Source organism: Gavia stellata, chromosome 33 (assembly GCF_030936135.1).
Source record: "Gavia stellata isolate bGavSte3 chromosome 33, bGavSte3.hap2, whole genome shotgun sequence".
NCBI classification, from domain to species: domain Eukaryota; kingdom Metazoa; phylum Chordata; class Aves; order Gaviiformes; family Gaviidae; genus Gavia; species Gavia stellata.
In genome coordinates, this window is record NC_082626.1 from 1,371,128 (window position 1) to 1,395,756 (window position 24,629).

The 24,629-nt window shown below is 65.1% G+C and overlaps 4 protein-coding genes and 1 non-coding gene across 6 annotated transcripts; 1 reads left to right on the plus strand and 4 right to left on the minus strand.

Annotated features, from left to right (window-relative positions):
• Nucleotides 1-236: 236 nt before the first annotated feature.
• NPR1 (natriuretic peptide receptor 1) lies at nucleotides 237-10,431 on the minus strand. Its single transcript, XM_059832076.1, has 21 exons — nucleotides 9,750-10,431; nucleotides 8,364-8,563; nucleotides 7,867-7,980; nucleotides 7,071-7,206; nucleotides 6,817-6,908; nucleotides 6,603-6,738; nucleotides 6,428-6,512; nucleotides 6,216-6,309; nucleotides 6,035-6,109; nucleotides 5,867-5,944; nucleotides 5,649-5,753; nucleotides 5,337-5,408; nucleotides 5,084-5,243; nucleotides 4,837-4,992; nucleotides 3,914-4,082; nucleotides 3,694-3,840; nucleotides 2,822-3,014; nucleotides 2,533-2,707; nucleotides 1,599-1,697; nucleotides 1,380-1,471; nucleotides 237-299 (listed from the first exon to the last, which is right to left on the minus strand). The coding sequence occupies exons 1-21, from the start codon at nucleotides 10,429-10,431 to the stop codon at nucleotides 237-239; spliced, it is 3,123 nt and encodes a 1,040-aa protein (XP_059688059.1).
• Nucleotides 10,432-11,317: 886 nt separating this feature from the next.
• On the minus strand, nucleotides 11,318-11,389 carry TRNAM-CAU (transfer RNA methionine (anticodon CAU)). Its single transcript has one exon. It is a non-coding gene; the product is annotated as a tRNA-Met (tRNA).
• A 1,053-nt stretch (nucleotides 11,390-12,442) lies between these two features.
• On the plus strand, nucleotides 12,443-16,407 carry ILF2 (interleukin enhancer binding factor 2). 2 transcript variants are annotated; one of them, XM_059832395.1, is made up of 13 exons: nucleotides 12,443-12,780; nucleotides 13,519-13,623; nucleotides 13,944-14,021; nucleotides 14,213-14,315; nucleotides 14,397-14,462; nucleotides 14,655-14,771; nucleotides 14,905-14,983; nucleotides 15,141-15,228; nucleotides 15,419-15,480; nucleotides 15,653-15,767; nucleotides 15,841-15,931; nucleotides 16,079-16,248; nucleotides 16,371-16,407. In XM_059832395.1, exons 2-12 carry the CDS (start codon nucleotides 13,525-13,527, stop codon nucleotides 16,237-16,239), a joined length of 1,059 nt encoding a protein of 352 aa, XP_059688378.1. In that variant the 5' UTR covers nucleotides 12,443-12,780; nucleotides 13,519-13,524; the 3' UTR covers nucleotides 16,240-16,248; nucleotides 16,371-16,407. The 2 variants fall into 2 exon arrangements, with proteins under 2 accessions (XP_059688378.1, XP_059688379.1); XM_059832396.1 differs by having other exon boundaries at nucleotides 12,454-12,543.
• Nucleotides 16,408-16,740: 333 nt separating this feature from the next.
• SNAPIN (SNAP associated protein) lies at nucleotides 16,741-18,160 on the minus strand. The gene is made up of 4 exons (XM_059832381.1): nucleotides 18,051-18,160; nucleotides 17,511-17,557; nucleotides 17,272-17,390; nucleotides 16,741-17,179 (listed from the first exon to the last, which is right to left on the minus strand). The coding sequence occupies exons 1-4, from the start codon at nucleotides 18,158-18,160 to the stop codon at nucleotides 17,075-17,077; spliced, it is 381 nt and encodes a 126-aa protein (XP_059688364.1). The 3' UTR covers nucleotides 16,741-17,074.
• A 379-nt stretch (nucleotides 18,161-18,539) lies between these two features.
• Nucleotides 18,540-22,944, minus strand: LOC132320155 (mothers against decapentaplegic homolog 4-like). The gene is made up of 11 exons (XM_059832398.1): nucleotides 22,693-22,944; nucleotides 21,697-21,871; nucleotides 21,575-21,595; nucleotides 21,257-21,460; nucleotides 21,037-21,168; nucleotides 20,820-20,948; nucleotides 20,681-20,734; nucleotides 20,398-20,581; nucleotides 19,625-19,793; nucleotides 18,844-18,982; nucleotides 18,540-18,751 (listed from the first exon to the last, which is right to left on the minus strand). Exons 1-11 carry the CDS (start codon nucleotides 22,927-22,929, stop codon nucleotides 18,540-18,542), a joined length of 1,656 nt encoding a protein of 551 aa, XP_059688381.1. The 5' UTR covers nucleotides 22,930-22,944.
• Between the last annotated feature and the right edge of the window lie 1,685 nt (nucleotides 22,945-24,629).

A 24,629-nucleotide genomic window follows, 5' to 3' on the forward strand; every position in this document is an offset into this window, starting at 1 on the left:
CCCCGGGTCCCCCCGGTCCCCCCCGGCCCCCCGCCGGCCTCGGGCCTGCTCCTCCGCCGGGGCCCGGGCCCGGGCCAGGCCGCGGGGCTGCTCGGGGACGGGGTCCCCCCCCGGGAGCAGCCGGGGTTCAGCTCGTGGTGCAGTCGGGGGGTGCCCCCCGCCTGGCCCCGGCCCGGGGGGGCCCTTGGCGGTGGAAGGGGAACGGGCCCCGCGGGCCCCGGGTGCGGCTGGGGGGGTCAGCCCCGGGTGCCGCTCCCGCGCTCCCCCAGCAGCCAGTAGGTCCTCACCTTCCCCTTGCCCTGCGGAGAGAGGGGGCACGGGGTTTGGGGTGCAGGGGTGCCCACTGCCCCGGGGTTGGGGTGCAGGGGGTGCCTGTTGCCCCCGGGGTCGGGGTGCAGGCGGTGCCCACTGCCCCGGGGTTTGGGGTGCAGGGGGATGCCCACTGCCCCGGGGTTGGGGTGCACAGGGTGCCCATTGCCCCGGGGTCGGGGTGCAGGGGTGCACATTGCCCCAGGGGTCGGGGTGCAGGCGGTGCCCACTGCCCCGGGGTTTGGGGTGCAGGGGGGTGCCCATTGCCCCAGGGGTTGGGGTGCAGGGGTGCCCATTGCCCCGGGGTTTGGGGTGCAGGGGGTGCCCACTGCCCCGGGGTCAGGGTGCAAGGGGGGTGCCCACTGCCCGGGGTCGGGGTGCAGGGGGTGCCCACTGCCCCCGGGTTTGGGGTGCAGGGGGGTGCCCATTGCCCCAGGGGTTTGGGGTGCAGGGGGTGCCCGTTGCCCCCGGGGTCGGGGTGCAGGGGTTGGGGTGCATAGGGTGCCCATTGCCCCAGGGGTCGGGGTGCAGGGGGTGCCCATTGCCCCGGGGTTTGGGGTGCAGGGGGTGCCTGTTGCCCCCGGGGTCGGGGTGCAGGGGTTGGGGTGCATAGGGTGCCCATTGCCCCAGGGTTTAGGGTGCAGGGGGGTGCCCATTGCCTCGGGAGTTGGGGTGCCAGGCGTCGGGGTGCAGGGGGTGCCCATTGCCCCAGGGGTTGGGGTGCAGTGGGTACCCGTTGCCTCAGGGTTTGGGGTGCATAGGGTGACCATTGCCCCAGGGGTTGGGGTGCAGGGGGTGCCCATTGCCCCGGGGTTTGGGGTGCAGGGGGTGCCCGTTGCCCCGGGGTCGGGGTGCAGGGGTGCACATTGCCCCAGGGGTTGGGGTGCAGTGGGTACCCATTGCCTTAGGGTTTGGGGTGCATAGGGTGCCCATTGCCTCCGGGGTCGGGGTGCAGGCAGGTGCCCATTGCCCCAGCGGAGCTGCGGGATGAGGATGAAGAGGGGGGGACGACCCCACTGGGGCAGCCATCGGGGGGGGCTGGGGCTGTTGGGGGGGGGACCAGGGCTCACCTTCATCTCCACGTCACCCCGCAGCTCCAGCTCGAAGCAGCCGAACTCCTCCAGCACGGCCTTTGTCACCGCCGAGATGTGGATCTTCAGGGCTGGCAGGAGGCATCCCCATCAGCACCCATGGGTGCCCAGCCCAGACATGGCCCCATCAGCACCCATGGGTGCCCAGCCCAGACATGGCCCCGTCAGCACCCATGGGTGCCCAGCCCAGCCCCTCACCTTCCCCGTTGGACTCCATGCGCGAGGCCGTGTTCACCGTGTCCCCGAAGAGGCAGTACCGGGGCATTTTGAGACCCACGACGCCGGCGCAGACGGGTCCTGTGGGACACCCAGTGAGCCCCCCCGCTGGCCCCGAGTCCCTATCCAGCCCCCCTCACTGGGGACTCCCACCTCCGGTGGCCCCACTCTCCCCGGGGTGTCCCCTCCCCTGTCCCTGGGGTCCATGGAAGGGCTGGGTGCCCTGTCCCCCCCCACCCTGCTGGTCCATGTGAGTGCCATGTCTCCCCACACCACAGACCCGTGGGGGTGCCATGCCCCCCCCCCATGAACCCATGTGGGTGCCATGTCCCCATCCCCATCTCCACTGACCCATAGGGTCCCATGTCCCTATCTCCATCCCTGCTGACCCATGTGGGTGCCATGTCCCTGTCCCCATCCCCACTGACCTATGGGATGCCATGTCCCCATCCCCATCCCTGCTGACCTGTGTTGGTGCCAAATCCCTGTCCCCATCCCCGCTGACCCATGTGGGTGCCATGTCCCTGTCTCCATCCCCACTGACCTGTGAAATGCCACATCCCCGTCCCCATCCCTGCTGACCTGTGTGGGTGCCACATCCCTGTCCCCATCCCCACTGACCCGTGGGATGCCACGTCCTTGTCCCTGCTGACCTGTATAGGTGCCACATCCCTGTCCCCTCACTGACCCACATGGGTCCCATGTCCCCATCCCTGTCCCCACTGACCCCTATGGGTGTCACGTCCCCATCCCTGTCCCCACTGACCCATATGGATCCCATGTCCCTGTCCCCACTGACCCATGTGGGTGCCACATCTCCGTCCCCATCCCCACTGACCCACATGGGAGCCACGTCCCCGATCCTGCTGACCCATACAGCTGCCTCGTCCCTGTCCCCATCCCCGTCCCCGCTGACCCGTGTGGATGCCGATGCGCAGCTTGAGCTGCTGCTGCGGCCGGTGGCGGATGCGGAAGGAGCGGACAGCGTCCAGCAGTGCCAGGGCCATGCGGGCCACCTCGCGGGCGTGCAGCTTCCCATTGCGCACCGGCAGCCCCGACACCACCATGTAGGCGTCCCCGATCGTCTCCACCTGGGTGGGTGGGGGACACCACCAGGGACACGCCGTGGGTGCGACGCAGGCTCTGGGGTGTCCAGCGTGACCCGTGGTGCATGCGTGTCCGTGCGTGTCCATGCGTGTCCTCACCTTGTAGACGTCGAAGTTGTCGATGATGGCGTCGAAGCAGGTGTAGAGGTCGTTGAGCAGCGTCACCACCTGCATGGGGGTGCTCTCGGCCGACAGCGCCGTGAAGCCCACGATGTCACTGAAGTAGATGGTGACGCTGTCGAAGGCCTCCGCCTGAACCGTCTCCCCTCGCTTCAGCTGCTCCGCCACCGAGCTGGGGGCACAGGGGCTGGGTGAGGGGGGGGGGCCACAGCCCCCCCAAACCCTCCTGGGGGTACGGCGTCCCCAGCCTCCAGCCGTGCCGGTGGGGTCCTCGGCATCTCCAGCCCTCTGAGGACCCCCAACCCTGAGCCGTGGTGGGGGGCCGGGGTCTCTGGTCCCTCCAAGGACCCCCACCCCTAAGCCATGCTGGGGGTCTGGGGTCATCCCTGGGCCATTTAGGTTCCCCAAGTCCCGAAGAGCCATGGCAGTGGGTCTTTGGGGTCTCCAGCCCTCCAAGCACCCCCAGCCCTGAACCGTGTTGGAGGGGTCCTTGGGGGTCCCCGTCCCCTTCAGGCACCCTCAGCCATGCAGCAGTCTGGGAGGGGGTCCCCAGTTCCTCCAAACACCCCTGGCCCCAAGCCACGTGGGGGTCCTTGGGGTCCCCAGCCCCTCCAAGCATCCCCAGCCACAAGCAACATGGGGGTCCCAGGGGTCCCCAGTTCCTCCAAACACCCCAACCCCAAGCCACGTGGGGGTCCTTGGTGTCCCCAGCCCCTCCAAGCACCCCCAGCCATGGAGGGCATCCATGGGGGACCCCAGCCCGGGGCAGGCAGGGGATGCCAGAGTGATGCCCCGGGGTGCCAAGCAGTGGGGGGCTGAACAGAGGGCCGGGGGCCCCCCCCGGTGCTCACTGGGGCAGGATCTGGTAGAGCAGAGCCTCAGCCTTGCGCTTCTCCTCCAGGTAGGCTTGGGTTCGCTCCTCCACCAGCTCCTCCAGGTTGTTGGCGTACTGCTCCATGCGCGACAGCAGGTTGTCCAGGATGTTGCTGCTGCTCTCCCTGCGGGCAGGGGGTGAGCACCCACCTGGGGACCCTTTCTGGGTCCCTGCAGGGCTTGGGGAGGCAGAGGCACCTGTTGAACTTGCGGAGCTGGACCTTGATCTGGTTGAAGTCGGGGCGCTCCAGGACGTCCTCGGCCCAGCAGTGCTGCATCAGCTGGCCCAACTCCTCCATGTGGCACCCCACGTTGGCCGAGGGGCGGAAGCTGGGGCGCTCCCCACTCTTCACCCGCTCGATGATCTCTGTGGGGCCAAGCACCCGTCAGCGGGTCCTAACACCCATCAGCAGGCGCAAGCATCCATCACAGCAGGTCCAAGCACCCATTACAGCAGGTTCAAGCACCCATCAGCAAGGCCAACAACACATCATCTGGTCCAAGCATCCATCAGAAGGTCCAAGCACCCATCAGCAGGTCCAAGCACCCATTACAGCAGGTTCAAGCACCCATCAGCAAGGCCAACAACACATCATCTGGTCCAAGCATCCATCAGAAGGTCCAAGCACCCATCAGCAGGTCCAAGCACCCATCACAGCAGGTCCAAGCACCCATCAGCGAGGCCAACAACACATCATCTGGTCCAAGCACTCGTCAGCTGGTCCAATAACACATCAGCAGGCCTAAGCACCCATCACAGTAGGTCCTAAGCACCCATCACAGTAGGTCCAAGCACCCATCAAGTGAGGCCAACCACCCATCAGCTGGTCCAATCACCATCAGCTGGTTCAAGCACCCACCAGTGGGTCCAACCACACATCAGTGAGGCCAATGACCCGTCAGCTGGTCCAAGAACCCATCAGCGAGGCCAACAACCCATCAGCAGGTCCAAGAACCCATCAGCTGGTCCAACAACCCATCAGCAGGGCTAAGCACCCATCATCTGGTCCAACCACCCATCAGTGGGGCCAAGCACCCATCAGCTGGGCCAAGCACCCATCAGCTGGTTCAACCACCCATCAGCAGGTCCCTGGCATCATCACCCCAGCCCTCCTGCTCACCTTTGGGGCTCAGGTCCAGCCCCTCCACGTAGAAGACGCCATTGCGCAGGGCGATCTCTTGCAGGATGATGCCGAAGCTGTAAACGTCGCCCTTCTGCGTGCCGCGGGCCGGTGGCGACTCCATCCGCAGCAGCTCGGGCGCCGTCCACAGCTTCTCTGTGGCAACAGGGAGGGGACTCAGGCCGGGCAGGGACCCCGGGCAGGGGCTGCTCCCGGGGTGGGGGGGGAGGACGGGCAGGGTGCTCACTGGCAAAGAGCGCGTGAGAGTCCTCGCCGTCGGGGGCCACGCGGAAGCTCTCCAACCCGTAGTCCGTGATCTTCAGCACGAAGCGGCTGTCCACCACGCAGTTGGAGGACTTGAGGTTCCCATGGGAGACGATCACCCCGTTGTGCAGGAACTGCATCCCCTGGCAGGATGGAGAGCGGTTGGTTGTGTTCCCCCCCATGGGAATGGGGGACCCCCACGGGATTTGGGTGCCCTGTGGGAACCGGCTCGTTACCTTGACGATGTCATGGGTGAGGGAATAGCGGAACATCCAGTCCAGCGTGATGCTCTCATTCTCCAAGATGTCCTGGGGACACGAGGGTCACGCTGCTGTCCCCCCACCATGGATGGTCCCGGGATGGGGGACAGCATCCATCTGCCCATTGCGGTCGGCTGCCTCCCACCCCGGGCACCGGCAGAGCAGCTCTGGGCAGCCCCGACGCTGGGTGATGGGCGCCGTGCAGCCCCGACGCTGGGTGATGGGCACTGGAGGGAGAGGCTCCAGTGCTGGGTGGTGGCTGCCGGGGAGCCGGGACCCCGCCGGTACCTGGAGGCTCCCGCGCGGGCAGTACTCGGTCAGGATGCAGATGTTCGGGGGGTCGGTGCAGGCGCCGATGAAGCGGGTCAGATGCTCGTTTTGGACGTCCCGCATCTGAGGTGGAGCAGGGTGTGGGACCAGGCTCATGCCACGTCCCACCCCACCCAGGGGACACCGGGCTGGGCACCCCCATCCCATAGCGCGGTGCCGAGCCGGGGTCCACCTACGTGCTTCAGCTCGAACAAGACCTTGCGCGTCAGCTCGATGCGCTTGCGGTTGAGGTGCTTCACGGCCACGAGGTTGCCCTGGGGAGACATGGGGTGATGGGTGTCCAGCAGGGTGGTGGGTGCCCGGTAGGATGGTGGGTTCCCATCCCCGCTGCCGTGCCCCCATACCTTGTAATACGCCGTCTTGGCGTAGACCTGGAACTGCCCCTCGGCCGTCATCAACGAGCCGTAGTTGGAGCCCCTCTGTGGGTAGGGACATGGGGTGAGCTGGGTCCCCGGTCCCCATCCCCGGGGCAGGGCTGGGGACAGGATGGGTGCTCACCAGGGAGAGGGTGAGCTTGCTGCCGGCGCTCCGGAGATGTTTCTCCAGGCTGCTCATCTGCACGTCCTCCCAGCGGATACGCCACAGCTCGGCTGCCAGCTCCTTCTCCAGCTGCAGCTTCCTGCGCCGGGAGGGCAGGGTGAGACCCCCAGCACGTGCGGTCCCCCCCTCCGGCCCTGCCACCTCTGGGGACAGCGGCGCAGCCTCGGGGACACCCTCCCCGACCCCGGCACCCCCACCTGTAGATGAAGAAGGAGGTGACGGTGATGGCCAGGAGGATCAGGCTGACCACGAGGGACAGGACCTCCAGGGTGGACAGGTTGGCTGCACAGCGAGAGGAGGGCGGTGAGGGGCTGGTGGGTGCCCGGGGTGGGGGTCTCGTGTCATGTCCCCCCTCCCCCCGACACCACTCACCTTTGCGGCACAGCGGGTCGCTGTTATCGAAGCCACAGGGGGGGACGTCGGAGGGGACCGTGTTGCCCGGCCAGTGGATCTCGCGTCCCGGCACCATATGGATCTTCTTGGTGGTGCCATTGTAGTTGGCCACGATCTTGGGGGGGGACAAGAAATGGGTGGGAGGAGGCCCCTGGCTGCCCCGTGGGACCGGGTGCCCCACACCAGGGCTCACCTGGAAGTCCCCCCGCACGGGGTCCATGTCCCACAGGGAGTAGTCGCTCTCCCGGTCCCCGTTCTCATCGATCTTCAGGAAGCCGGTGACGCCTGGGGACAGAGGGTGAGGGGCTGGGGGGGGGTCCCCAGGGACCCCAGCCCATGGGTGGGGCTCCGATCCCAAAACATCATCCTGGGAGTGGGGCAGGCGGACGCCTGGCAGGCAGCACCCAGCCGGGACGGGGATGGGAGCGGGACGGGGATGGAGCTCACCATAGAAGGTGCGGTTCCACATCTGGTGAGTGATGGCGGAGGCGTTGGTGATGGAGCCGCCCCGCTCCAGCGTCTCGTTGACAGCCTGGGCGTAGAGCAGCACCCCGTCGTGGAAGGCGGCCGCGATGAAGTTCATCTGGGGGCACGGAGATGGCTCGGGAACGGGGCGCAGCCGGGGGTCCCTGTCCACTCATTCCCAGCAGCTGCAGGTCATCCCGCAGCTCCTCGTCCCCAGCAGCCTTGGCTCTATCCTGGGTCCCTGGCTCCATCCCATGCCCTCATGTCCTCAGCTCCATCTTGTGTCCCCTTGTCCCCAGCTCCATCCCGTGTCCCCCAGTAGCTCCAGCTCCATCCCACATCCCCTTGTCTCTTTGTCCTCAACTCCATCCCCTGTCCCCTTGTCTCCAGCTCCATCCCATGTCTCCCAGTAGCTCCAGCTCCATTCCACGTCCCCTTGTCTCTTTGTCCTCAGCTCCATCCCATGTCCCCTTGTCCCCATCTCCGTCCCATGTCTCCCAGTAGCTCCAGCTCCATCCCATGTCCCCTTGTCCCCAGCTCCATCCCATGTCCCTCAGTAGCTCCAGCTCCATCCCACGTCCCCTTGTCTCTTTGTCCCCAGCTCCATCCCACATCCCCATGTCCCCTTGTCCCCAGCTCCATCCCATGTCTCCCAGTAGCTCCAGCTCCATCCCATGTCCCCAGCTCCATCCCCTGTCCCCTTGTCCCCAGCTCCCTCCTGTGCCCCCCCAGCCCCGTGCCCCCCCAGCTTTCCCAGCTCCATCTCCCCGTGTCCCACCAAGCCATCCTTCATGGAGAAGTTGAAGTGGGCGAGCGCCTCCTCCTTCAGCCGCGCCAGGAAGGGCCGGTACTCGGGGTTTTCGGGCTCCTTGTAGGTGATGATGGTGACGGCCTGGGATGGGGGAGAGCGGCTGGACCCCACCGGGGACAGGGACCCTGCCCGGTCCCCTCGGGGACGGGGGTCCCAGGCTGCGGGCGGGGGCTGCCTGACTTTCTGCCGCGCCTATTTAATAGCCTCTGCTCCAGGCAGCGCCGGAGCTGGGATCTGGGGCCATTAATCTCGTTTCCTTCCTCCTCGGTGGCTGCCGGCAGCGGGGAGCGAGCGGGGGGGAGATGGGGGCTGCTCCGCCAGCTCCGGCGCCCACCGCGGCCCCGCTCCCCGTGCCGGGGTGGGCACATGTGGGTGGGTGCTCGTGCACATGGACATGCGGGCGCAGTGGGTGCCCGTGCGCATGCACACGTGGGTGGGTGCCCATGCAGAGGCCCCGGGCTCACCTCGAAGGCTTGCCGGGCGCTGGCGTCGTGGCGGTCCCCCCGCTTCCAGGGCCGCTGGGGCTCGGGGAAGCGGCTGCCCTGCAGGCTGGCCCCGAAGATGTCGATGTAGAAGAAGGCGTAGTCGCCGCGGGTCAGCCCCTCGCGCCCCGCCTGCAGCATCAGCTCCCGCAGCGTCTCCGGGGCACAGCACACGTAGACGACTGCGTGGGGCGAGACGGCTCATGGCACCCCAAGACCCGCCATCCCCGGGGGACCCCAAGACCCCAGCCCGGCATCCCAGGGGGGTCCCCGGTTAATGTGCGATGCAGGAGGGGGACGTGTGGTGGGTCGTGCCGCCGGACGGGTGGAGGGCGGCCGAGCGGGATGCTGGGGAGCGGGGGATCCCGAACCCCGCTGCCTGCCCCCCCATGCCCTGCCTGCCTCTGCCCTCTGCCGCGGGCGCCAGGCCGAGGTTTCCTGTTTTTCCAACTCCGTTTCCTCCTCCCTGTGGCCCAGATTGCCGGCAGAGATTGATTCTTGGCAGCGTGGTGACCCCGGTGGGTGCCGCCTGCCCCACCGCCATGGTCCCCTTTGTCACGGGGCCGTGGTGCCAGTGGGACCCCGGGGTGCACGGGGTATGGCCATGCCACCCGCCAGGACCGTGGGGCCCCAAAATAGCACCCGCCAAGGCTAAGCAGCAAGATGGCGAGGCCGGGGACGGCCGGATGCCACCCACCCAGTGCCAGCCCTGCCGGCACCCGCTCCCCTGGTGCCACCCGGAACGGCTCCGACTGGAGCAGCTGGTGGATGGGGACGGGGACAGAGCCAGCCTGGGCCACCGGGACAGAGGGGAGCGGGGCAGGCGACCATGCCCAGCAGCTCCCGGTGGGGCACGGTGTGGGGTGGGGGTCCGGGGGGGTCAGGGTGCGGGGCCGGGGCAGCACACGCGTGTGTATAGCCGGGCAGAGCCGTGCGCGCCCGTGTAGAGCTGTGCGTACCCGTGCACAGCCGTGCTCACCCGTGTACTGCCACGAACACCCGTGCACAGCCGTGCTCAGCCGTGGGGAGCTGCGTAGAGCTGCGCACACCCACGCTCACTCGGGCAGAGCCGTGTACAGCCGTGCACACCCGTGTAGAACTGCACGCACCCGTGCACACCCGGGCCCACCCGTGGACTGCCGTGAGCACCCTTGCACAGCCGTGTAGAGCTGGGCACAGCCGGGCACACCCATGTACACCCGCGTGGAGCTGTGCCCACCCGTGCAGAGCTGCGTCGAGCCGCGCACAGCTATGCCTGTCCATGCACCACGCCGGCACCCCCCGTCCCCGCCACCCTGTCCTCTCTTCCCGCGCTGGTGCACGGCGATACCCCCCCGCCGGTGCGTGTGTGTCCCCCCTGGCACTCACCGCGTCCCTTCTGCTTGATCTCCTGGATGATGAAGGAGAAGTTGCCGCCGTCGCGGAAGACGACGTCCATGACGGTGAGGTTGCGCAGGGTGGGCAGCTGGACGTACAGCCCCTCGGCGGCGAAGAAGTACGGCCGGTCATCCACCTTCTCGTCCCAGTAAACCAGTAAAGCCCGACGGGTCCAGTTGAAACGACGATGGAGCTGCACGCCCAGTTCACCCAGTTTGCGGTGACTGGGACCGGCGCGGGTGGTCAACCCGAATTGCTCTCGCTTGTCGTCGAAGCCGTGGGCTTCGGCGCCCGCCGTCACTAGTGGAAGGCGCCAGTGGCTGGTAAAGCGGGCGACGGGTGCTGCCGTATAGACGCAACCGGGTCCCAAAAAAGCGGCGGGGTGATGAGCGAGCCGGAGGTCGACGGCGGCCAACGGCGCGGCCATTTCGGAACAAACACCGTGTCGATCCTCGCTGCTACCGAAAACCCACCGTAGGGTAAAACCGGGTAATAAATCGGGACGGGCGTTAACGGCGGCGGCGGCTAAACGCACCGCCGGTCCCACTCGTGGCCAAGCCCACGGGTAGGTGAGGTTGCGTTCGGGTAACACCACCGCTAGAGTCAGCGCGGTTGTCCCCGTCGTCGCCGCCACCGTCACCGCGCCGCAGAGCACGGCCAACACCGCCAGCATCGCCCACGGAGAGTGGCTTTTCCCCCCGCGGAGGGGCTGAGCCCTTCCTTTTCCCCCACCCCGGTGACACAAAGGGCCGTTATCATCCACACCGAGCTTAACTCCTTCCTTCCCGCCCCCACGGCATCCACCGAGGACCGGGATGGAGGATGGGGCCGCCCGGTGGTGGGTGTGGATATCCCCACCCGTGGGAAGTGGGGTGACGGGATGGGGTCGGTGGTCGGGGGTGACTCGCGACAAGCCGGGACACGCCGTACGGCGTGTCCCGGCTTGTCGCGAGTCACCCCCGACCACCCCGGTTCTGCCACCCCCCCCCACCCCTTCGCAACAAGGTCACTCGTGGGGGGCTGAGACCTGACAAACTCATTAGCGAGCAGGGAACACCCCGCAGCGCTGGACCCCGACCCCACCGAGCCCCCCCCCCCCATCCCGGACAGATGCCGCTCCGGGGGCTGCGGGACTCCCGGGGACATGCACAGCGCTCGGGGGACACGCGTGGTTCTGGGGACACGCACAGCGCTTGGGGACACGCGTGGCTCTGGGGACACGCGTGGCGCTCCCGCCCTGGGACACGCGCAGCCCTCCGGGGACACGTTCGGCTCCCGGGGACATGCACAGCGCTCGGGAACGGGCGTGGCATTCCCGCTCCGGGACAGGCAGAGCGCGGTGGGGACACGCGCGGCTCACCGGGGACACGCGTGACCCCGGCTGTCCCGGGACGCTCCCGGCACACTGCTCCCCGCCGTGCCGGACAAGGCTGCACCAGGTCAGTGTCGCCGGGGAGGAGCATTAGGGAGCGCCAGAGGCGGCGGCAAAAATTAAAGTAATTAATTAAAGTGCTAATGAAGGAAAAAACCACGAGTGGGAGGGGGGTGAAAAGGGTTGCTAGCAGAGGATGGTTTCGATCCATCGACCTCTGGGTTATGGGCCCAGCACGCTTCCGCTGCGCCACTCTGCTGCTTGCAAGCCCTCCCCTATCGGTGCTATACGTACCTATTCGGCACGTGCGCATGCGCCCTGAGTTCGCCAGCCGCTCCATTCATGAACATCGTACTCCCTCCAGCGGCCGCCCGCCGCCCAGCGCGCGCGCATGACCTGCGCCATGACTGGTCTTTTTCATCCCCCACCCACCTCGGATTGATGGTTATTTGAGCCAATGGCTTACAGCGGAGTGCGGCCAGTGGGCAGACTCGCGACGGGCGGGAACCAATAGGCTGGCAGGTTGTTGCGGGGTTGTGGGAGCGCAGCCCGGCGGGGTCTCCACAGCAGCGGAGGCCTTCATTGTTCGGAGCGGCGGAACCATGAGGTGCGCGGGGACCGGGCCGGGGGCCACTGCCCGCCCGCGGGGTGGGACGCCCGGGCATCCCCGGTGCGAGGCCGGAGCCCGCGGGGAGGTGCTGGGGTCCCTCAGGGAGGGCCGGGGCCTTGCGCGGGCGGGAGGCGGGGATCCCTCGGGGCGCGCTGCCCGCGGTGGGGTCGGGGAGGCCCCCCGGGATGCGTTCCCGCTCCGCTGACGCCGTTTCCCTTCTCTCCTCCGCAGGGGCGATCGAGGCAGAGGCCGTGGCGGACGCTTTGGTTCCAGGGGAGGCCCTGGCAGTGGGCGAGTCTGGCTTCTGCTTTAGCGAGGGTGGCTCTCCAGCGTGTCAGGCCTAGGGGGTGGGCCGCGGCCGCCCCCGGGGGCGAGCTGCCGGGGCGCAGAAACCGGGGTTCCAGCTTGCAGTGTAGCGCAGGATAACGGTGAGGCGTAGAGCGGGGTGGTGGGGGGGTGCGCCGGCCTCTCCGGGCCGGGGGGGGGTCTCAGCGCTGCGGGCGCGGGGAAGCCCTTTGTGTCCGGCCACTGCCCGATGGCACCGGGGCGGGGGGGTTAGTTATCGTTAGGGGAGGGGGGGTTATGAAGAAACCTTTCCTATTTCTGTAGGGCTTTTCTTGCGTCTCGGGACCAAACCTCCGCGAAACGGTGAGGGAGGGGGACAGCGGGGGGGGCGCTCGGTGACAAGGAACACAGCGGCGAGCGGTTAGACATCCCTACAGAGAATAAAGTTGTTTTTTTCTTTCCTTTCCCCCTTTAGGTTCCGGCCCTTTGTGCCGCACATCCCCTTTGATTTCTATGTCGTGAGTAACCCTCTCCTACGGAGCTGTTTGCAGGCAACAGCTGCGAGACTTTTCCTTGTTTAAAGATGCATCTTAAAAACCTCGTTTGCTGACTTTGATGGTTTGACTTCTTTTAGCTTAGCCGGAGTAAAGGAGCCCTCTGAAAATGCTGTTGGTTCAGTAACTAACCCGAAATAAGATCTTCATACTGTCTCTGTTGTTTGGAGTACTTGTGTCACACGGGATGACTAGGATGCAGTTGAGTAATAATCACAACAAATAAACACCTCGATCGAGGTTTTTCTGTTTTTTAAGGCACCCCACACACCCAGACCCTCAATTCTGACAGCTCTCTGTAACGCAAACCTGGTGGGTTACTCCGACAGCTGTCACTCACCTGTCAGACATTCTCCAGGCTCTTTTGCTGTCTTGGCCCTCACGGCAAATACGCCTTTCCTACCTTTTTACAGGAGGAAATAATTTCCTCCTCCTGCCAAGCATCTGCCCTTTACAGACACGTGACTCCCACGGCAAACAAGTTGACTTACTCTTGCCTTCCAGGCCCTGTGGCTGTGAATCCCGTCATAGCAACCAAAAAGCTCCGACCATCTGCAAACAAAGGGCGTTATTCTTAAGGGACTGTAATATAGTTAATAAAACCCCTCTTGATAGCCCCATTCTTAATTAGATCTGCCCTGTGTCACACCCTGTCATTGCCTGGGCACGTTGGTGGCTTCTCTGCCGTTTTGGAAGATGCTGCCGTTCCTGTCGGAGCACGGTGAGAGTGTACAGACAGGCCAGGCAGCTGCTCTCCCTCCCTTAGGATAACATGAAAGTGAAATTATAAAAGCAACAAGTGAAAAGGACGATGGGGAATTGCAAAGGAAACAAGCGCTGGAGAATAATAATAAAAAAAAGAGTAAATTTTGCTGATGATCGGGTTGAACCAAAGTCTTTTTCTGAGGCATTGCAGTCTGATATCTGATCCCGTTTCAGTGCGAAATGGCTTTCCCCCGCGTAAAACCTGCTGCCGATGAGACTGCATTCAGTGAAGCCTTGCTGAAGAGAAACCAGGATCTTGCTCCGACTGCTGCCGAACAGGTTTTGTGCCGAAAGTTGCCTTAAATTCTTTGGCTGGGTGTTAACTGCAGTGTTAGAGGACGCAAAAACCAGACTATCCTTCAGGGACTATAGCCAGGGTAGCCATTACTAACCTAAAAAGTAATTAACTTCTCTCTGAAATAAGCACCATCGTAGAAATATGGGTGGAGTTTCTTGGACAGTGATTTTTAAATACGTTTCTTTTATCTGTTTATTATATGTCTTCCATCAGGGCTGTCTGCATTATGCAGTGCAAGATCAGATTATTTCATGTTGGACAACTGACTGGTAACACCACCCCCTCTCCAATTCCTTTTCAGGCTTCCATTCTTTCTCTGGTGACCAAAATAAACAACGTGATCGACAATTTAATCGTAGCACCAGGAACGTTTGAAGTGGTGAGTCCAAAAGTGGTGAGCTTGGGGGGAAAAAAAAAAAGCTCGAGAGAGGGGCAAGATGCTTCGGCATTAGGGATGCTGGTGTTCTAGCTACCAAACCTGGCCCCAGGTGGATTAAAGATTCGTGCCGACTCCCAGAAACGTAGCACGCGCGTTAAATTCACTGATTTTTGGTTTGCTCTTTCCAACAGCAAATCGAGGAGGTTCGCCAGGTGGGTTCCTACAAGAAGGGCACCATGACGACGGGGCACAACGTGGCCGATCTGGTTGTGATTCTGAAAATCTTACCCACCCGTGAGTATCAGCTGTGCGGCTGCCAGCTGAACTGCAGCGCTCAGCCCCGCTCTGACCACCTCTTCCGCTTCTTCTCCCTAGTGGAAGCTGTGGCCGCCTTGGGAAACAAAGTCGTGGAAAGCCTGAGAGCGCAGGACCCCAGCGAAGGTGGGACACTCTCCTGTGTTGTACGGGGTTGAGCAGGCAGTTTCCCCTTCAGCTTCGGGGTTTGTCTGAAGGGGATGGTGCCCAGCCTGGCACTGCAGCATCGCTGCGGAGATCTGTGGTCTTTCCTGCAATCCCGAGTGTCGGTAAGGTCTTCCAGCCCCTCCATGAGGAATTCTTGTTCTTTCTCCCCAGTTCTGACCATGCTGACCAATGAGACCGGCTTCGAGATCAGCTCGGCCGACGCGACGGTGAAGATCCTTATCACCACGGTGCCGCCCAATCTCCGCAAGTTGGACCCCGAACTCCACCGTAAGGGCTCAGCTTGCTCTGCGCGGCCTGTGAACCTTCACCGGGGTGTGGGGGGAGCCAGCTGCCCTCCCCTGGCCCACACCTACTCACCTTTCTGTTGAAAAAACCCAGGCATTTCTGCTGGTTCTTTCAGTGGACATCAAAGTGCTGCAAAGCGCGCTGGCTGCCATCAGACACGCTCGCTGGTTTGAGGAGAACGCTTCGCAGTCCACGTGAGTTTGGCCTCAAACACGAACTGCAGCTCTGAAGCCTGGTCAAAATAATCTCCTTTAACAGAGAACCAGGGGCAAAGGGAGGAGAGCTGCTGCTGCTGCTGCAGCGGGAAGGTACGTGACGCGTTACGAACCCTCCTCCTGCCATCTTCTCCAGGGTGAAGGTCTTAATCCGGCTGCTGAAAGACCTGAGAATTCGGTTCCCTGGCTTTGAGCCCCTCACGCCCTGGATTCTGGACCTGCTGGTGAGCGCACAAGAGGGAACGCTAATGGTGTGCCAGACGCGCCATAGCTAACTTGTAGCTGCCTGCACGTCCCCGGGCTCCGGCATGAAGCAGTTCCTTGTAGCTCCTGCAGCAGGAGTCGGGATTCTTCGCTTCCCTTATGGGAAGCCGCTCTCGTCCTAACTCCTGCTTGCTTTTTTCGCCTCTTCAGGGGCACTATGCTGTGATGAACAACCCCACCAGGCAGCCCCTGGCTCTCAACATCGCCTACAGGTTCGTTGCTATTTGCTTCACTCGTATGAATTCTCATCACCATGTCAGTTTTGAACATACTGAACCGGAGACAAAGCAGACTCCTCATGTAGATGTACTAATTGCAGACTTTCTGTTTGCGTTTCTGTGCTGGAACAGTCTCGTTTCTAACCCAAAACATCTTGTCCCGTAGGCGCTGCCTTCAGATCCTGGCCGCGGGGCTCTTCCTCCCTGGATCTGTTGGCATCACTGATCCCTGCGAGAGTGGAAACTTCAGAGTCCACACGGTTATGACCCTCGAACAGCAGGTGAGCTGCCTCCTCTGCCACGGGAGAAGGGACTACAACCTGTCCGTGCTCTGACTCCTCCCCGTCCCCGCAGGACATGGTGTGCTACACCGCGCAGACGCTCGTCCGGATTCTCTCTCACGGAGGCTACAGGAAAATCCTTGGCCAAGAGGGCGATGCCAGCTGTAAGTGGGGTTGGTGCAGCATGGGGTTCTTCCTCCACACGGGCCGTCAGCGTCTTGGTGGGGGAATGGGACTGGGTTTCTGCGTGGCTGGAGAAAGTGAAGGGCTCCAAGGAGAAGCCCAGTCACCCCGAGCCCTTATTTTTGCAGACCTGGCTTCCGAAATGTCCACGTGGGATGGAGTGATAGTGACGCCTTCTGAGAAGGCTTATGAGAAACCTCCAGAGAAGAAGGAAGGAGAAGAGGAAGAAGAGAATCAGGAAGAACCCGCTACAGGCGAGGAGGAGGAAAGCATGGAGACGCAGGAGTGACTTGCCCAGGTAAAGCCTAGCAGTACTGCTGCCTGGGAGAAGGCAGCTCTGGGCAGGGCAGGGGGTGGTCCGGGCTGCCTGTGCCCCGGGGCAGCGCTCCCCTCTCAGCAGCCTGTTCTGCCCCCCTGCAGTGGGACCCCCCACCCTTGGGTGAAGGACATGAAGAACCGAGCAGAGGATTGAGCCCATCCTCAGCAAACGCAGCCAGCTGATGCAACCTGTCCCTTGTATGTGTTTTTATAAGTTGCACATTAAAGTGTTCCCTCCTTTTGAGCGCGTCCTGTTTGTTTAGGCAGAAGATGCACATTATAGAAGGGGGCCAGAAAAAGGTCTAATAGTGGGAGGGGGTTCCAGAACTTGAAGGACCCCACTTCAGGATGCTGAACCCCAACCTGCTCTCTCTGCTGGCAGCATCTGCCTGGCTCCGCTTTCCCCCAGGCACATCAACATAAGGCTGCGGCCGTGACGTGGCAGCGTTACAGACTCACGCTGCCTCACCAGCCCATAAACAACACATGGTCGCTTTTATTACGGCACCTACAAACCTGGAAATACAGTTCAGGGTCCCCCAGATCCTTCAGCTGCAGCTGAAGAGCTGCGGCCTCACTGTGCAGAACTTCAGAACTTCTTGCCCCCTCCCGTGCTGCGGATGCTCAGAGAGCGCTGCTACAAACAGGGATACCAACTCCCCTCACCAGTCGCCTGCTCTGTTCGCTGTCCTTAACGGGGTAGCACCCATCACCGTCTGGGGCCACTCCTGCTCCGGCCCAGCTCACAGGGCTGTCGGCACAGCTGTGGCGCGAGGCAGATCCAGCCCAGCGCTGCTGCGGGGGCCTCACTTGCCGGGCAAGCCCTGGGGGTAGCCGCCCGCCGCCTCCAGCATGGCCTTCCTCCGCACCGTTTCCTTGGCCACACTGTGGTTCAGCCTCCGCAGCCGTTCCTGCGCAGGGGAGCGGCAGCCGTCAGGGTGGCGGGGGGCTGGGAACCCCCAAAACACTGCGGCCCCCAACCCGCCGGGGTCCCCGCGCTGACCTGGGCGTTCTGCAGGATGTTGTTGACCAGCACCACCCTGCGCCGGGCGTTCAGCAGCTTCTTCACGTAGGGGTCGAGGTCCAGCGCCACTTTCTGGTCCTCGTTGATGCGGCACAGCTCTGGGGAGAGGGCAGAGGGATGGAGCGGGCCCAGGGCACCACGGACCCCCAGGGGATGTGGGGCAAATCCCACCGCGCCCCCACAGCCGGGCTGTGGAGGTGACCCCTGCCATGTCTCACCTGTGGCCAGGCTGTCGATGTGCTCCCGCAGCTCCACCTGGCTCTCCCTGCGGAGGGGACGGCTCGGTGGCCAGGACAAAACCCTCGACCCCAGCCCCAAACCCACCCCTGCTCCCCCCACCCCAACAAGGAACCCGTGCCCCCAGCTGCCCCTAACTCCCTCCCACTCCAAACCCTCACCCCAGCCACCTGCTTACCCACACCCCCCCTCAGACACCTCTAACTCTCCCCCCCTCAGCTACATGTCCCTCAACGTCTAACCCCCACCCCACACGCACCCCTAATGCCCCCGCAGCCCAGGGACCTGCTCCCACCGGCACCAACCCCTGCGGCCCCCTCAGCCCAGCTACGAGCCCCTCAATTCCCCACCGAGGCACCCCTAAGCCCCCCATAGCTGCTCCGAAAGCTCTTCACCCCCCCAGAACTATCCCCCCCCGCCCCCGGGTCGCACCTGCCCCTCAACCCCCCTCAGCCCGGCTCCCGCCGTTCCCCTCAGGCGCCCCGGGCCCTTCTCTCGGACCCCACTCCCCGTTCGCGGACCTGACTGCGTGGACGTGTCCGTCGAGCTGCCGCACCGCCGGCCTCAAGAACTGCAACAGCCCCTCGGCGAACAGCTCCCGCGCCGCCGGGCCGCCGCTCCCCGCCGCCATCTTGGCACCGCCAACGCCGCGGGGGCCGCCGGGAAATGGCGGCAGCGCGGGGGCCGCCGGGAAATGGAGTCCGCGGGGCGGGAAAAGCAACTTCCGCCCCGCGCCGCGGGGGCCACTGGGAAATGTAGTCCTGGGGGCACAGCTGGGGCACAGCCGGAGGCACAGCTGGAGGCACAGCTGGAGGCGCAGCCCTCGCCCTACGCAGCGCCGAGCACCCGCGGAAGGCGCAGACAGAGCCAGGCGGCAAACCCTAAACCCATTCATTAAATAACGGTTAAACCCAGACCGCCGCCACGTGTTTTTGGTACTTTCTGCTTCTTTTTTTGGGGTATTTTTTTTTGGCTTTTTCTTACAAAAATTAAATTAAGAGGGGCGGGGGTTAGCGCAGGGGGCCCGGCTCGGCGGCAGGCATGGTGTGCAGGACCTCGTCCAGCAGCTGCAGGGCGCGGTGGAGGTGCACCTCGATCCAGCACGGCGTGTGCTTGATGCTCTGCCGGGGGTAGTCGGGCCCCCAGCCCTTGACGAAGCTCAGCCGCAGGATGCACAACCGCCGCAGGTCGTCCACGCCAATCCCCGCCGCCGCCGAAAGCCCTGCCCGGGAGGGACACGGCCGTGGGTGGGGGATCCCCATGGCCACGGGGGTCCCGTCCCCCGCACTGTCCCAGCCCCAGGGGCTCACTCACCCACGGCGGGCGCGATGCCTCCCACTGAGCCGGGACCTGGGATGTTGCCGGCCACGGCGGCAGCCTGAGCAGCGGCCGCAGCCTGGGCTGTGGCCGCTTGCTGCTGCATCTGGCGGTGGCACTGGCGCAGGTCAAATACCTGAGGGGGCAACGCAGGGGGACCCCTGAGCAGGGCGGTATCGGAGCGGGGGAATGGCCCAGGGACCCCCTTCAGCATGGGCATGGGGGTTCCTCCATCCCTGGGGTCCCTCCATCCCTGGGGTTCCTCCATCCCTGGGGTCCCTCCACTGCCCCTCGGCATTGGGAACCCTTCGCCTAGGACCCCCTTTAACATGGACATGGGGCTCCCTCCATCCCTGGGGTCCCTCCATCCCTGGGGTCCCTCCACTGCCCCTCGGCATTGGGAACCCTTCACCTGGGATGCCCTTTAACATGGACATGGGGCTCCCTCCATCCCTGGGGTCCCTCCACTGCCCCTCGGCATTGGGAACCCTTCACCTAGGACCCCCTTTAACATGGACATGGGGCTCCCTCCATCCCTGGGGTCCCTCCATCCCTGGGGTCCCTCCATTGCCCCCCAGCATGGGTGACCCATTGCCCAGGATGTCCTTTAATGTGGGTATGGTGGTCCCTCCACCTCTGGTCCCTCCATTCACCCCCCCCCAGCATGGGGGACCCTTTGCCCCAGACCCCCTTTAACACAGATGTGGGGGTCCCTCCATCCCTGGTATCCCTCCCTTGGGGATGTAGGGTCCCCCCTTTCCCCCTGGGGACACCCCACCTTGATGTAGGCGCCGGGGTAGATCTTGTGCACGGCGTCCCCGGGGGCTCTCCCAGCCTCCCGGTCCAGGTAGTAGCTCTGCACGAAGACGGCGTGGTCGCTCAGGCACCGCATCCACACATCGCCCTCGCCCCGGCACTCCAGCTGCACGCCCTTCCCGATGTGCAGCCTGCCCCACAGAGACCGTCAGCACCGGCACCTCCCCGGAGCATCCCCCGGCTGCCCCCAAAATCCCCCATTAGCCCCCTATATCCCCCCACCTGCCCTATACATCCCTCATTTGCCCTCTATATCCCTCTTTGGTCCTGTACATTGCCCATTTTCCCCCTATATCCCCCTTCTGCCCCATCATCCCCCAGCTACCCCCTATATTCCCCCTTCTGCCCCATATATCCCCCATTTGCCCCCTATATCCCCCCTTCTGCCCCATCATCCCCCATTTGCCCCTCTATATCCCCCCTTCTGCCCCCTCATCCCCCATTTGCCCCCCTAGACCCTTGTTCTGCCCCACACACACCCCATTTGCCCCATACATGGCCCATTTGCCCCATACATCCCCATTCTGCCTCGTACATCACCCCTGTGCCCCCATCCACCACCCTTTTGCCCCCCCAACTCCCCCCTCTGCCCCATGCCTCACTCCCACATTGCCCCCCCATCCATTCCTTCATCCCCCATCCACGCCTGTACCCCCCCCAGCTACCCCCCACCCTTTTTCCCCATCCTGCCCCACACCTGCCCTCCGCCCCCCCGCCTTGTCCCCCCTGCCCCACCGGGCCCGCTCGCTGGCGTCGGTGCGGTGGACGTTGGAGAGCTGCCCCAGGCAGAAGCGGTCCCCCCCCGAGGGGTCCACGTAACCGTCCACGATGACCACAGGGCAGCTGGACGGCACCTTGAAGATCTCCCCCACCTGCACGTCCATCTCGAAGTAGGCGATGGAGCACCAAAACTCCGGCCCTGGAGGGGGACACACATGGATGGGGGGGGGGGTCAGGGCACCCATGGCTCAGGGAGGGGGTGATCACCGGGGTGCTAATTAGGGTGGGGAGCACTTACTGGGGTGGGCGGACACTGGTTGCTGGTATGGCCCGGAGCTATGGTGGGGGGGCCCTGGGGAGGGGGCAGAGATGGCATCAGCGCAGCGAAGTGGCTGAGACCTTGCAGATGACCCCCCCCCAGTTCCCCCCAAACCTACAGTAGTGGTTGGGGTGTTGGAGCGGGGGCTGCGGGTGGCTCCGGCTGCTGGGCTGCGGCGGGGGGGTGGGCTGCGGCCCCCCCAGGCTCGGTGCGTAGATGGCCGTGCTGGCCCAGCTCGCCGGCGAACCTGGGGCAGGAGAGAGGGTGGCTGGGCGGGGTGTCCCTGCGTGGGACCCCCGCCAAGCTGGGGGATGAGGGGTGTCCCCGGTACTCACTGTGGTAGGGCGGCTTGGGGTAGCCATTCTGTGGGGGGGGCTGCGCCGGGGCGGCCAGGGGCGGTGTGGGGCAGGCGATCTGCAGCAGACCCTCGCCGTGGGGCAGCGAGAGCAGGGAGCCGCCGGGGGCCACTGTAGGGGGGGACATCGAGTGGGGGTCTCAGGCTGATGCCCCCAAACCCTTCCCAGGGGATGGGCACGGGGGTTAATGGGGTCTCACCTGGGGGTGACAGGGGCAGCGCGGGGTAGAGGCTCCCAGGGACACGGGGGGACTCGGGGAGCTGCAGGGGGGGCAGCGGCTGGCGGTAGGGCTCGGCGGGGGGCAGACGTGGTGCCCGCTTGACCCCCTGCTCCCGGCTGGGCGGCACCTCCATCTGCACACAGTCATGGACAAACTCCTCCTTCACCAGGCGCGTGGGGGGCACTGGGGAGGGGGGGGGGACACACACCGGAGACCATGGGGGGCACGGGGACCCGCTGCGGGGGGGGGATGCTGGCTCCGGGGGTGCTCCCCGCCGGCCCCGTGCCGGGGTCTCACCTGTGCTCTGGATGCTCAGACCTGCCGGGGAGAGATGGGGTGGGGGGGCACGTTATGGGTGCTGGCGGTGGGAGCGGGGACGCCCCCCCGTCCCGGGGGTCCCGGCGGTTGGACTGGCTCACCGATGGTGGGGGCCACCACGCGCTCGTAGTGGTAGGGGTTGACGCAAACGCTGTCGTACTTGAGGTCGAAGGCGAATTGGCAGAATTTGACGTGTTTCAGCTCGTTTTTGTGTAGGTCGGGCCAGCGCCAGAGCCGGGCGTAGATGACGTGGGGGAACCCCTTCCTGCCGGCCACCTGTGGGGGGGCACACACACAGGATGGGGACACCGGGGCGACAAGGCAGGGGCATGGGGACGGTCCCCCCCACCTCCCCGGATGCACGGTGCTGCAAAACGCGTGTCGGGCGCCAGACCCCCCCAGTATCCCCCCCCGGGGCGGGGACTGGCGCCCGGCCGGGGGGCTCCCCCTGCGCCTCCCCGGCTCCAGACATAACAACCCCCCCGCTGCCCCCCCCCTCCCCGGGCTCGCAGGCTGCCAGACAGTGACTCATGCTGGGAAGGGGGGCCGAGTCGCCGGGGGATGCCAGCGCGGGGAGGGGGGTACTGCGGGCAGGGGGCAACGCTGCCTGTGGCTGCCCCTGCCTGGATGCATCTGCCCTGACAGGGTGGAGACCTCGGCCTGTTCCTGTCCCCCCATCCCTGGTGCAGCCGCGGCTGCGGGTGGGTGGGTGCGGGCTCAGACACTGAAGTCAGCGTGGCTCCCAGCCCGGAGCCGCAGGCTCAACGCAGCGGGGCTCCCCCTGTGCGCCCCTCCCCGGGGGAACCCTCCACTGAGTGCCTTGCTGCCTGGACGCCTGGGTCCCACCAGCTCAGGGAGGACTCGGGGGGTCTCGGGGCACCAGGATGCCTGGAACCCCCAGCTTGGGGAGGGCTGGGGGGTCTTGGGGCATCCCAACACCCAGGTCCCCCCAGCCTGGGGAGGGCTTGCATGGGGTGTCATGGGGCACCTGGGTCCCCCCCAGCTCAGGGAGGGCCGGGGGGTGCCCGGGGAGCTGTCAGACTGGCGTGGGGCTGCCGAGGCACCCAGACACCCGGGTCCCGGTGCGGCAGGGTTACCTGGAGCCGTCCGTCCAAGGTGCGCTGGATGGTGACGCACTTGCTGGGGTGGGCGCCGTTGGTGGTGATGGCGGCGATGAGCGAGTCGAGCTCGTCCTTCTTCTCCTTGAGCTTCTTGACGAGGCTCTCGATGGCTCGCTTGGCGAAGGTCTCGTTCTCCCCGCCCTGCCGGTGGCACATCAGGCTGTGCACGATGCTCAGGCAGGCGTCGCTGCTCGTGGGCGCGCCGAGGGACATGGCACTGCTCCCCTGCAAGGCACGGCACGGCACGGCCCTGCCTGTCACCCCGCGGCAGGGGACTTATTGTCCCCCCTGCCCTCGCCTGCACAGCCGCTGTGGCACGGGGCCACTGAGCCAGGAGTTAAGCACCGTAAGGGGTGCCGGTGCCCACAGGGCAGACACAGGGCAGTCACTGCTGGCAAGAGGGGTCTGGCAGCCCCCTGAAACGGCACGTGGCAGGCAAGGAGGACGTGGGACAAAGTCGTATGTCACCTCGAAGTTGGGGAGCCAAGCCCGGACGCCTGGGTTGCACGGTCCCTGTCCGAGGTAGGAAGAGGCACAGGGGTTACAGCGATGCTGGGACCCTCAGGGTGTCTCCAGCTCCCCACGGTCCCTGGCTCTGACGGCAGCAGAGCCAGAGCTGGGCCATGGTGTCATGCTCAGCAGCTTGCATGGCTGTGGGGACACCGGCTGTGTCACACCAACAGCCTGACAGGGAGCACGCCTGCGTGTATGCAGTGTGCAAGGGTGCCTGCGTGTGTGCAAGCATGCAAGTGCTCGCTCTGGGCCAGGGTGACGGGACACGTGCTCCGCGCTGCCTGTCCCATCGCTGGCTCGGGGGCCAGACTAAACAGAGCCCCAGCTTGGCGCCGCTCCTTAACCCCTCGCTTGCTGCTGGGCTTCTCCCTTTCCTGCCTCCCCTGCCAGACCGTGCACATGCCAAGAGCCGCATGCAGACGCACACGTGCCGGGGCCCTGCAAGCATCCCCCCCTCCGGCCGGGACCTTGCCGGGGCTCTGTGCCCGCTGCAGTGCCACTGCAGTGGGGTCCTGGTTCTGCGTCACGGCGGGTGCAATGCTCCAGGGCCTGGGAAAAACCTTGGGCCGGCGGCAGACACAACAAACCGTCAGCCCCTGCTCCGCTCCGCGCTGCTTATCCGTGGGACGGGAGGCAGGCTGTCCTGCCAGCACCCTGCCTGCTCGTCCCCCCCAGTGCGGGCGTGGGGCCATGGCCCCCCTCTTGCTGGAGCGATGCTGCTGGCCAGGCTCCTCCGGCTTGAGCCCGAGCCAGATGCTGTCAGCCATAGGGACACTTCCAGGGATGCTGGTGGGGCCCCGGGGAGCCCCCCGTGGCTGGGGCACAACCCTGAGCAACCCACCAGGCCACAGGGTTTGCCTCGGTGCTAACGCAGCCTCGGGCGCCCGTCCTAGGGTTGCCCGGTGCCGCCCCAATGCCATGCCGGCACTCCTGCCTACTCTCTGCCAGCCCACTCATCCCCTGGGGCCCTGCCTGCTTGGCACGCTCTGCCTCAAGGCTCAATTTTGAGGCCAAAAGAGGTGAAAGAGGGCGGCGGGGACTCCCTGTGAGGAGGGGCTGTGCAGGATCACCCTGGAAGGGCCCTGGTGTCGGTCACGGTTCCCCCCAGCTCCGGTGGCTGGAGCCCAAGGCCAATGCCGGCTGCTCCGGGAAAAGACTAGAAGGGCCCGGGCTGTCTTCAGTCCCATCCGAAACTCAGCGCAGTCTGGTTTGGGGGAAACTAGGGTGAGCGGGGGGCAGAGATGGCTTCTCCCTGGCAATGTGACAGACGGGAGTGCTCACCAGCTCTCAAAGAGGACAGCTGTCCCTGTTGGCACCGTGGGCAGAGTGGACCTCAAAAGACCCCTCCTGCCCCGGCGTCGGAGCAAACCAGAGGAATAACGAGGCACCTCATTGCCCCG

What these genes read in the sequence shown, in the direction of transcription:
- ILF2 (XM_059832395.1), top strand. Translation starts at nt 13,525, where the DNA reads ATGGCTTTCCCCCGCGTAAAACCTGCTGCCGATGAGACTGCATTCAGT. An exon ending in TCTGAAAATCTTACCCACCC is followed by an intron (nt 14,316 to 14,396) that starts GTGAGTATCAGC and finishes TCTTCTCCCTAG; the next exon opens with TGGAAGCTGTGGCCGCCTTG. An exon ending in GCTCTCAACATCGCCTACAG is followed by an intron (nt 15,481 to 15,652) that starts GTTCGTTGCTAT and finishes CTTGTCCCGTAG; the next exon opens with GCGCTGCCTTCAGATCCTGG.
- LOC132320155 (XM_059832398.1), bottom strand. Translation starts at nt 22,929, where the DNA reads ATGTCCCTCGGCGCGCCCACGAGCAGCGACGCCTGCCTGAGCATCGTG. An exon ending in CCCCAAGCCGCCCTACCACA is followed by an intron (nt 20,949 to 21,036) that starts GTGAGTACCGGG and finishes CTCCTGCCCCAG; the next exon opens with GTTCGCCGGCGAGCTGGGCC. An exon ending in GACGCCAGCGAGCGGGCCCG is followed by an intron (nt 19,794 to 20,397) that starts GTGGGGCAGGGG and finishes TCTGTGGGGCAG; the next exon opens with GCTGCACATCGGGAAGGGCG.
- SNAPIN (XM_059832381.1), bottom strand. Translation starts at nt 18,160, where the DNA reads ATGGCGGCGGGGAGCGGCGGCCCGGCGGCGCGGGAGCTGTTCGCCGAG. An exon ending in CATCGACAGCCTGGCCACAG is followed by an intron (nt 17,391 to 17,510) that starts GTGAGACATGGC and finishes CCCTCTCCCCAG; the next exon opens with AGCTGTGCCGCATCAACGAG. An exon ending in ACATCCTGCAGAACGCCCAG is followed by an intron (nt 17,180 to 17,271) that starts GTCAGCGCGGGG and finishes TCCCCTGCGCAG; the next exon opens with GAACGGCTGCGGAGGCTGAA.
- NPR1 (XM_059832076.1), bottom strand. Translation starts at nt 10,431, where the DNA reads ATGCTGGCGGTGTTGGCCGTGCTCTGCGGCGCGGTGACGGTGGCGGCG. An exon ending in GATCAAGCAGAAGGGACGCG is followed by an intron (nt 8,564 to 9,749) that starts GTGAGTGCCAGG and finishes CGCCCCACGCAG; the next exon opens with TCGTCTACGTGTGCTGTGCC. An exon ending in GCGCATCGGCATCCACACGG is followed by an intron (nt 1,698 to 2,532) that starts GTCAGCGGGGAC and finishes GGTGTCCCACAG; the next exon opens with GACCCGTCTGCGCCGGCGTC.